The 11,106-nt window shown below is 43.8% G+C and overlaps 1 protein-coding gene across 1 annotated transcript; it reads left to right on the top strand.

Annotated features, from left to right (window-relative positions):
• The first annotated feature begins 7,194 nt into the window (after positions 1 to 7,194).
• Positions 7,195 to 9,902, top strand: LOC139209526 (transcription factor-like 5 protein). Its single transcript, XM_070839274.1, has 6 exons — positions 7,195 to 7,748; positions 7,871 to 8,021; positions 8,112 to 8,271; positions 8,394 to 8,580; positions 9,186 to 9,327; positions 9,777 to 9,902. The coding sequence occupies exons 1-6, from the start codon at positions 7,195 to 7,197 to the stop codon at positions 9,900 to 9,902; spliced, it is 1,320 nt and encodes a 439-aa protein (XP_070695375.1).
• Positions 9,903 to 11,106: the final 1,204 nt, after the last annotated feature.

The raw sequence follows: 11,106 nt of genomic DNA, 5'->3' as shown, positions 1-11,106 counted from the left end.
GACAACTAAGGCATGATGGTAGTCTAGTTTTAGAGGAAAGGTGCCCTTGGAAAAGGAGTTTTTCACCACAAGGAAGAGATGCAGGCTTTGGTGTTCAAGAAAGGTGTTTAGATTCTAATACATCTACCAGTTCAGGGGAAATAGTTCGAAAACCAGATGGACTATCTCCAGCAGATGCAAGGTGTGGTCCACAAAGAGGGCGAGAAGTACCCATGAGAGGACCAGGGCCAAACATAAATTATGGAAATGTTGGGTCAGACATGTCCTGCATTGGACAAGACAGCAGTGGACCTAGAGAACACTTAAGGGAGCCACAGCCAGATATTAGGTCTGTGCATGGCCCTAACATGAGAGAATCAGAAACTATGCATGAATTAGGAAGGCCAGATATGACAGGGAGAAGTTATATAGAGTCTGGTCAAGGTATGGGTAGAATGGGTGGCTTGGATACAAGAGAAACATGTCCAAATAAGAGGGATACAGACATGCAAGGAACAAATATACAGGGTCTTTGGCTAGAAAGGAGAAATGAACACATGGGTCAAGGAGACAAAGGCCCCATTCCAAACATTGCAAATCCAGATTGTGGTGGTCCAGGACCTGATATGAAGGGTCAGAGGAGTCAAAATAAAGGCCCGGGTCCACATATGAGGGTTCCAGATTGCAGTGGCCCAGGATCAGACATAAGAGATGATTGGATAGGGCCAGATAGGAGAAGATCAGGTCCAGTCGGCGGAGGGCCATTTGTACAAGATGAGTGGACGGTCAGTCTGCCTGATAGGAGAGGTCCAAACATGGAGAACCAGGGCCCTGAAATGAGAAACATGGGGAACCCAAGGCATGACAGGAGAGGACCAGGGTGTCCAGATTTCATGGCACCAGGTCCAGTAAAGAGAGGACCTGATATGGAGGCTCCAGTGCACAACAGGAGAGAACCAGGAGGTCCAGATTTCATGGGACCAGGACCTGAAAGGAGAGGTTCCGACATGGGCATTCCAATGTATGACAGGAGAGGACCTGGAGGTCCAGATTTCAGGAGACCGGAGCCTGAAAGGAGAGGCCCAACTGATGACAATCTAGGACCTAACATGAGAGGGCCAGGGGGTCCAAACTTTGTGGGACCAGGCCTTGACAGGAGAGGTCTAGCTATGGAGGGTCCGGGACCTAACAGGAGAGGATCAGCTGGTCCAGATTTCAGAGAACCATTTCCTGAAAGGAGAGGTCCGGGTATAATTGGTTCTGACCCCGACAGGAGAGGACCAGGAGATCAAGATGTCTGGGGACCAGGGCCTGAAAGGAGAGGTCCAGGTATGGAAGGTCCTGGGACTAACAAGCAAGGACCTGGAGGCCCAGATTTTAGGAAACCAGGACCTGAAAGGAGAGGTCCTGCTATGGAGGGTCCTGGGACTGACTGGAGGGGACCTGGAGGTCCAGATTTCAGGGGACCAGGGCCTGAAAGCAGAAACTTATCTATGGAGGGTCCTGGGCCTGAAAGGAGAGGATATGGAGGTCCAGATTTTAGGAAACCAGGACCTGAAAGGAGAGGTCCTGCTATGGAGGGTCCTGTGCCTGACAGTAGAGGACCTGGGGGTCCAGATTTCAGAGGACCAGGGCATGACGGTCTAGGTTTTTCTATGGGTCATCCTGGGCCTGACACTAGAGGGTGTGGAGGTCCAGATTTCAGAGGGCCAGGACCTGAATGGAGAGGTCCAGATATGGAGTCTCCCCGACCTGACAGAAGAGGACCAGGAGGTTCAAATTTCAGTGGACCAGGGCCTGAGATGAGAGGTCCTCCTATGGGTGGCCCAGGGCCTAACAGGAAAGATTCAAGAGTTCCAGATTTTATTGGGCCAGAACATGAAAGGGGAGGTCCTCCTATGGACAGTCAGGAGCCTCAGAGGAGAGGACCTAGATGTCCAGATTTCAGAGGACCGGGACCTGAAAGGAGAGGTCCAGCTATGGAGGCTATAGGACCTGATATAAGAGGAGCAGGGGAGCCAGATTTTAGTGGGCCAGGGCCTGAAAGGAGAGGTCCTGCTGTGGACAGTCAAGCACCTGACAGGAGAGGACCAGGTTTCCAGGGCCCAGGGCCTGAAAGGAGAGGTCTGGCCATGGATGGACCAGGGCCTGACAGCAGAGTACCATGTGGCCCAGACTTCAGAGGGTCAGGGTGTGAAAGGAGAGGTCCCCCTATGCAGGGTCAAGTCCCTGACAGGAGAGGACCAGGAGAAAACACTGGTTTACTGGGTCTTGAGCGAAGAGGACCACATATGAGGGGTCCTGGGCCCGATTTCATAGGACTTGGGCCTGAAAGAACTGGTCCAGGTATGGAACGTCCAGGACCTCACAGTAGAGAACAGGGAGCCCCACACTTCAGGGTAAGTGGACAGCCAAATATGGAAGATACAGGGCCTGACAGGAGGGGTCAAGACATCAGGGGACCTTGGCCTGAAAGACCGGGTCCCAGAATGACAGGTCCCGGGCCCAACAGGAGAGGGCCAGGTGGTCCAAACATGAGAAGACCAGGGCTTCAGCCAAACACAGAGGGCCCAGGGCCTGATAGGAGAGGTCAGAGGGGTACAGATATTAGAGGACCGTCTTGTGAAAGTAGAGGTCCAGACATTGAGGGCCCAGGGCCTGACAGACAAGAACCAGGAGACTCAGGCTTTAGGGAACCTTGGCCTGAAAGGAGAGGTCCAGATATGGAGGGCCCAGGCCTAGATTGGACAAGATCAGGTGGTCCAGGCTTTAGAGGTCCAGGCATCAGGCAGAAAGGTCCAAATATTGAAGGTCTAAGACATCGAGATGACTGGGGAGGGAATGACTTTGGAGGGTCAGAACCGATTAAAGAAGGCCCAGATATGGTGGGCCCAGAACCTGATAGAATAGGTCAAAACTTGAGCTGTCAAGGGAATGTGAGGAGAAACATTAGAGGACCAGGACCAGACTTTAGGGGCTCCACACTTGATAGAGGAGGCCCAGACACAGTAGAGCAATGGTCAGATGGAAGAAGGCCGAATGTGGAGGCTGTAGGAAATGAAAGAGAATGTTCAGGACCTGATTGGAAAAGACATGGCAACAGGGGTCCAGGGCGCATCCAGGAAGGCCCAGGTGTGCAGGTTCAAGAGCATACTAGGCAAGGTCCTCGTACAGAATGGAGAGATCCTGGAAGTAAGAGACCAAGGCCTATACAAGAACGACCAAATTTGCCCTTTCCAGGCCCTTCGAGAGGTCCAAGAGATGATTGGAGTGGTCCTGGTTACAGGGGTCCAGGGTATGTCCAGGATGACCCAGATATGGCATGCCCAGGGCCCAGTATCGGAGGACCTGGAAATGAATGGAGAGAGCCTGATAAAGGGGGTGCTGGGACAAACAGATGGGGACCTGGTCCATTTTTCAGAGGGGAAAGAGATCTAGACAATAAAGAACAGAGCCATGATAGAAGAGGTCCAAGCATGAGAGGATCAGATATGACAGGGGGTCCAGATGTGGGAAATGACTGGGGGCAGCCAGACTTTAGGGGCAATAGGAGAGGGCCAAACATGGAACATGGACCTGGGGCTCATATGGGAGGTCCAGACTTAATTCATTCATTCCCAAATAGGAGAGGATTTGAGATGGGAGGTAATGATAGAGGATTCCCTCATGGTCCAGATTTAAGATCTTCAGGGTCTGAAAACAGAAACTCAAATGTTGAAGGTCCAGGGACTGATGGGAGGTTTTCAGATTGTGGGGGGATGAGATCTGAAAGGCAATGTTTAGATATGGAAAGCTCTGGAACAGGAAGACATGGATTTGAACATGATTTTATGAGAGAAAGGAGAGGTCCAGATATGAGGGGGGCAGCACCTGAAAGTTCATATATAAGACACGGGCCTGGGCAGTGGGATACAAACACTGAGGGTCCAGGGTGTAACCGTGGACCTTTAAGGGGATCTGAGCCACCATCGTCTCAATTCAGTAGGCCTCATCAGATTACCAGATTCCAAGGCCCTAGTGATTCACCCTCTGCACCATACAGTGGGCCCCAGGGTCCAGCTCAAAACAGTGGAGGAAACTCCTGTCCTGACTTTGACAACCTACAAAATCAGCAAGCAGTAAAACCCCAGAGACACAGAGGTGCCTTGCTTCCCACTCCAACAGAAGGTCTCATACGCTTCCCAAATCGTATGATCAACAATCCTGATGTTTTCAGCCCGAAAAGAAAACCAATGGGTCACCCAACAGACAGGGAGTGGAGTAGAGGCAGACCAGTGAGTCGGGAGAGAGAATTGGGCAAAGGGCAAACACAGGAGCAGGAGAAAAGTACGGCTAGTAAAATAAGCACACCTGTAGATGCAAGCACAGGGGGTGGAGGAGAAAAAAAGGAAGAGGGCACTGATAAATCAGGGATTCATGGTGTGAGTGTAGAAATTAAAACCAATCAAAGTATAAACAGTGATCGAAATATAAACAATGTCAAGCCAAGTTAGACAGGCTAAATATATTACATGGACCTCTCTGGACAGCTAGGCTAATGAAGTACGTATTGGATAGAGATACTACAGCATAACACACAGTGAATGTATTTTTCTCAAGGAGCGATGTCCATGTCATGTTTAGAATTCAAAAAGACCTACAGACAAAGCCATGCAAAGGATCATATACTGTGTCTTGATATGGAAATGCTCAGTTATTTCAGTTCATTATGATCTAATTTATCTTGTATTTAAAGTAGATGCATTTATTTTTGTTATTTGATAACTAAATGCCTGTTAAACCTAATTGATCACATGCATATTCAACTACTTAACATGCATTTTTAGTTGGAAACAATCTAATATTTTGTACAGAAAATCTACAGTTTTTGTTTCTTTGTTACTTAACATAGCCATCGTGTCAGTACAGCAGCCTTGATCTGGCTTTTATGTTCCTGATGATAAAAATGGCTTGTTTCATTGTTCTTTTAGAATGCAAGAAGTCATTAAAATTATACATACCTTTTTAAATGTGTATTTTGTCTGATTTTTGTCATCATCATATTTAGATTGATTGATCACTACATGAGTAATACCCTTATCTGCCACTTCAAGATCAAATCCCCCCATATTAAAGCAGAGTCTAATAAATGTAGTGAAGTAAAAAGTGCAGTATTTGCCTATGAAACGGGCAGGTATACAATACAATAGTGAGATTACTAAGATACAAATATCAAAATATGTATACACTAGTGTACATATTTTGATATTTGATCTGTACTGTAGTTCCTCAAAATTGTTCTTAAGTACAGAATTTGACTAAATGTGCTGTGTTAAATTTCATCATTGAGTAATGATCCATTTGAATAGTAAGCACTGGAATGAGTCATGCTGCTCTCACAATAATATTAGGTGTTTCGTGTGTAACAAGCACCACCTTTTAATCAGTTTCAGCGGGTGCTGATAGATAGTGGGTAAGTGAGAGACACTGAAGGAAGCCCACTGTACTAATACAAGACCAAGTCTGCCTGTAGCAATACTGTACTTCTCCACATCCACCTGCAACTCTCAGTTCTTACCAAAGGAGGGCGACAACATTCAGTTGAATTTGTATTCATCAGGCATCACAGCATCCACCAAGCAATTGGTCTGTTCTAGCTTTAGTAATTGCAATTGTAAAATGTAAGTATGTTTACTCAAGTACTGTTAAGTACAATTTTATGTACTTGTACTTTACACATTGTATTTTCCTTCTACCCCCGATATTTCGGATCCTAATCCTAATCACAGGGCCACAAACTAATAATGCCATATATAATATGTCACTCTCAGGGGACATTTTTCTGTATAATGAGTGCTTTCAGTTCTGATACTTCAAATACATTTAGCTGACAACATTTTGAGTGCTTGACTTTCATTAGTAATAAAGTATTTGTACACTGTAGCATTGCAACTTCTAGGTAAAGAATCTGAATAGTGCTGCTACTCCTGGGTAATGTACAATTGTTCTATAGCTGAAGTGGGATATTTTAACTGCAAATGATGTCCAGTTGTAGCCAGTTATCATTGTTACTTAACAGTCAAGTCGCAACCACTAATGTCATGTGTGCTCCCTGTGGTTTTTCTGCTCAGCACAGTAATCCCTGCAGACTGGCCCACAGACTTATTTGCTACACATCTACATTGTGTGGTCATGTAGAATAAATGGTACAGTGGGATAAAAATGTTGTGCAATTATCAGTTTAGTCCAGTGCTACACAATTATTACAAAAATACTTTTTTGTCATGTTGGATAGTGTTTACAACTAGGGGTGGAAGTGTATTTAGTTGTTTTACTTAATATAGCAATACCAGATGGTTGAAATACTCCATTACAAGCAAAAGGCCTGCAGTGAAAATATTACTGAAGTAAAATAGTTTTTTTTTTTCTGCATGGAGTGACATATTATTTCATCCATTGAGTAACAACTTGATTTTGGCAGTTTCAGTCCTCCATACCAAAGTTTTTACTTGGGTGGTCTCTTATTCTGGTTTACTGACCTCTAAAATGTGCCTTGTGCTTATGTAAAGTGCCTGACTAAACACACTCTCCATCAGTACTTATTTAAAAGTTCTTAATAACATTAGGGCTAATGTTAGACTCTGTTTTCCGACTGTAACATATAATAAACGTGGTGAATTAAATAATCTGAGTTGAGACAGACAGACAGACACCTGAGGGGACGGCAGTGACAAGCGGGGCCATCGGTCAAGCAGCTGGTGTCAAAGTAAGCTAAAAACCTAAAAACACGGACAGCTTAATGTTAACCTCAGCTAATTCAGAGTCCAAATCTTGAAATTTTTACTACTTAATATTTGAGTAAAGAAAATGTTACGGTCTTTAAAGGTGTCGGTGTTTTAGCTTGGTTTTAACGTTAGCGCACTAACGTTTCCTTAAATGTAGCTACTAGCTTAAAGTTCCTCTTTAGCTAACGTAAATTAACGAGCTAGGCAGCTTTTGTAATTGTTAATTAAACAATTTGTCAAACTACGACTGACTTGTTGAGAGTTGAAGATGATATATTTTTTTTAATTTTGTTGGTGTTTTAAGGCTAATGTGAACAGTAGTTTATGCTACGTGCATATATAAGCTGCCATTTTACTACCGTCGACACAGTTATAGTCATATCGTTGATATGCGCTGCTGACTAGGTAAGTAATGTTTTTGTGTTTCTCCATCCTATCTCTAGAGTGAAGGATGTCCATCTTTTCCTCAGCTTGTAAAACCAGCTACGTACCGCCGTCGCCTCCATCCACAGACCACAGCTGTGACCCTGTTGGGCTCATTTTTAGCCAAGGTGGATGTCTGATACATGATCAGGGGCAGCTGCTGGGAGCTGATGTTGGTCTGATGGAGATGCCAGAGGTTGAGTACACTCACCTTCAGCACCTCATCCAGGCACATCTGGAGGCACAAGCTGCTCCTCCAGAAGGGCCAGACACCAGGTCTCACCCTGCTACAGTGATGGTCAAAGACACCCCAGCATCCACAGCGATCTCTCCCTTCAGAGCCACTCAAGCTATTGACCTGTCAACTTCATCTGATGATCACTGCCTGGTGCTGCCAGGGGAAAAGACACCAGCTTCTTATGGAGAGGTCCCAGGTTTTGTGCTGGCCAGAGTCAGAGGTGAAGACAGTCCGACTGAGCTGTGCGCCAACAGCAGCACATCGCCACAGAAACGGTCCAGAACAGCAGCGAGAGTTTGCTTGGAGAAAAGGTTCAACACCGTGTCTGCTGATACCCCAAGACAGCAAAACATTCAGTCCGCAGTTCTGAACAAGTAGGCCTCACTAATATATCACTAATGCTATTCATCAGTAGATATAGCCCCATAATACTGACATACTGTACTTTGTTTTGTGTGTGTTTCAGTTTTTTGACCCTACTTCAGCAGTCTGCCGAGGCCCAAGAGGCAGTCATAAATCCTGAAATACAGAAGTGGATGAAAACAGACAGACCTTTTGAGGTTCTTAGCCCATTTGTTGTGGGTGTTTTTAAACCAGTCACCAACATGTGTGAACAAGTATGGTGAAAGAAAATAAACACGCGCTTTTATAAGGAGCCACAGGAAGCATTCATTGTTTAATCCTCTGTTTTTCTATTTCAACCACAGGTGATTAGCCACATTCCCCACATGGTTGAACCTAATCATCAGGGTTTAATCATACCCGAGGGTTTTCCTTTTAATTTTCACCCGGAGAGGGTTGTTACAAAAGCTCACTTTACAAGTGGCAGCAAGTCAGCAGAGGAGCAGCAGTCAGTGAACGTAGAAAGTAATAACCAGTACCCTAAACCCATTATTTCAGAAATAGTAGTTTTTTTGTTGTTGTCTGCCATACTGCTCTTCAAATGGATACATTTGTGATTAATTCAGTCTTTTACACTCTATTCATAGATAGCGTGGCGACACTCACTGCCTCCGGGAAACATGGTTGTCCCGTCAGTCCTCAGCCTGTCAAGGCTGCTGAGGCTGCCCCAGATTCGGCTGGAGAGTCCGGGAGCAGCACCAGGAAAAGACCTCGATCTCATATATCACTGAGCCAGCGCAGGGAGAGACACAACAGTAAGGAGAGGGAGCGCAGGTGAGCAGCCATTACTAATAGCTGAAGGTGTCTCTGCCTTCTCATCAATCACACTTATGAAATACTCTATAAAAGTTAATCTACTCTTAAAATAGACAATTTGATGTTTTATTTCAGTGCCATATTAGTCTGTGGTGTGATACATTGTTAGTTTAACATTTTGGAAGTGTGGTTGCCCAGCTTAGCCATCACTAAAGACTGTGTCCATGATTATTCCCTCGTTCGCTCACTGTACACAGTTCCCTACGTAATAAACACAGCAGTTTAGTAAATGGTATATTTTGGACATAAAAGCATCCAGGGCATTACATTAGCTTTGAAACATTTAGTTGATTACGTGATTAGTTGGCGTGGTACCAAGCGTCCCCTAGTTTGTCTCCTCCATTGTGTAGATTTACTGTGTTCCTTTGTCTCGTCTGATAGTAAATCAGTACTTATTGGGCATTGGAGTGTTTGGACAAAACAAGCTTGTACTTTAGGAAATGACAATGAGCCTTTGTCACTATTTTGTGCCATTTTATACACCAAACTATGGTGTAAATAATCTGGAGATAAAATAGATATCATGATTTTTAAACATCTGTATTGTTTTTGCTGCTGGGAAGGAGGAAGATTCGCTGGTGCTGCGATGAGCTGAACATGCTGGTGCCATTCTGTGACTCAGATACAGACAAAGTCACCACCCTGCAGTGGACCACTGCCTTCCTCAGATATATCAATAAAACCTATGGAGACATCTTCAGACAGGTTAGTCTGTGTTGCTTGTTCTCTGAGTTACCACATTTATTGATGTAACGCATTTTGGCTTGATCATCCTGCAGCTGAATTATTTGAGACTACAAACCTGGAGCTGGAAGATAGGAGCTTAATTACATTACCTCTCGCTGCCTGAGTACCAAGAACTATAGCTAAGTCTGTGTGACTTTTTTAATTTAGAGAGCGCAAATCAAATTCTTCTTACTTTTGCCATTTGAAATCAAATGAACTTTATTATTCTACTGCAGTCTGTGGTGATTGATTTACATACTTAAAAATACATAGCAGCAAATTAAAACAAGCCCTGATCTGTCTGACCGCATTATGCCGACCGTGTGCATCAGTACCACCACCTGTATTACAGGAGAGGGGCAGACATATAACAATACAGTAATTTTACTACGTGCCATTGACTTTGATAATCTGCTGTCGTCATGCAGGAGTTTCAGAAGGCATTCACTGATGAGAAAGGACTCTCTCTTAAATCGAGCCCCTCTTCAGGCCAGGATCCGATCCACCGGGGGATGGAGGAGACACTGAGCATTCCTCTTACGATAGAACAATGACACCTCACACTATTATATCTAATATATCAGCCAGATATTTTAGTACGTTTTAATTTCACCTTTAAAGTAGCTTTTTAAGTGACAAAAAGCACCCTGCCTTTGAGTCAGACCGTGTGAAGCTCTAACATGGTTGATTTTCTCCTGCTGCATCTCAAGATCACACTGTTTAAGTCTAGTGTTGGACCTGCCATGCAACTTGTTCTACCACTGATCTGTCTTATCCCCTTTGAGAGGCAGCTTCAGTAAAAAGGGCGTTTCACAGAGTCATACACAGGTGGCGCCATTTCTCTTTACAAAACATCTGACACAGTGCACCCGTGGTTAGATTTCAGCTCTTCAGCTTTCGAGGATTTTGAACATTTTTATTATACATCCACTTTCTCTGTGCTTGATTCAAAGTTTGCGTACTTGAATTGTCATGGAATGTGTTTTTAAGTGTTTACTTTTGTTAAAGTTTGTTCATCCAGTATGTTGTTCAGTTTTCCACAACACATTTATTTATAAGCACATATTCAAGTGTTTTGCATGGATATACGTGTTGCTACTTTGTGAATTAATGGGATTACTTGACTCTTGTAGTGTTAGGTGTATTACTCTGAAGTGCAGACTGATCATTTGATGTGTAGAGAAGAGTAATGTTTTACTGAAAAGTGGCTTTATTTGTTCTTTTCTTACAACATGTCGCTGTAGCATCTTACTGTACATACAACAGTCACCCACAAATAATAAATAGTATTTAAGGTCATGGATATTTAATAGTTACAGCACCGGTAGTACATAGTGGATGTGGTCATTGCAGATTTAAAAAAAAAAAAAAAAATTACTCCTTGCTCCTAAGATTGTTAAATTTATTTTACAATGACTGATTCATGCATCCACAAGTTTTATTTTGTTTTTGATTCTCAAATCTAGAGAATCAGCTTCACATGAAATAAAAAAAAACAAGGTGTAAAAAAAAGACTATCAAAGGTTTTAAATTTTTTGCATTAATCTACACAATTTCTGGGCACCTGGGTATTTGTGTTTTATTCCTTTTACAATACATACACAGCTCCTGGACAGAGTCTCTTTTTGTTTTGCCACTGGCGCCTACTTCCATATTTTACACTGTAAGTTTGTATGTTGAGGTAACACCTGTGATTTACATTAATGGGCCATAATACATGCACATTGACTTCAAAGACAGTCACTGTTGTTTTTAGAG

This window comes from Pempheris klunzingeri, chromosome 11 (assembly GCF_042242105.1).
Source record: "Pempheris klunzingeri isolate RE-2024b chromosome 11, fPemKlu1.hap1, whole genome shotgun sequence".
Classification (NCBI taxonomy): domain Eukaryota; kingdom Metazoa; phylum Chordata; class Actinopteri; order Acropomatiformes; family Pempheridae; genus Pempheris; species Pempheris klunzingeri.
The sequence above is the reverse complement of the archived record's forward strand: the minus strand, read 5'-3'. Positions and strand labels throughout refer to the sequence as shown.

Excerpts from the sequence above, each read along its gene's own strand:
- LOC139209526 (XM_070839274.1), top strand. The coding sequence starts at position 7,195 with ATGTCCATCTTTTCCTCAGCTTGTAAAACCAGCTACGTACCGCCGTCG. Across the intron at positions 7,749-7,870 it reads TCTGCTGATACCCCAAGACA|TTTTTTGACCCTACTTCAGC; the intron begins GCAAAACATTCA and ends TGTGTGTTTCAG. Across the intron at positions 8,272-8,393 it reads GCAGTCAGTGAACGTAGAAA|ATAGCGTGGCGACACTCACT; the intron begins GTAATAACCAGT and ends CTCTATTCATAG.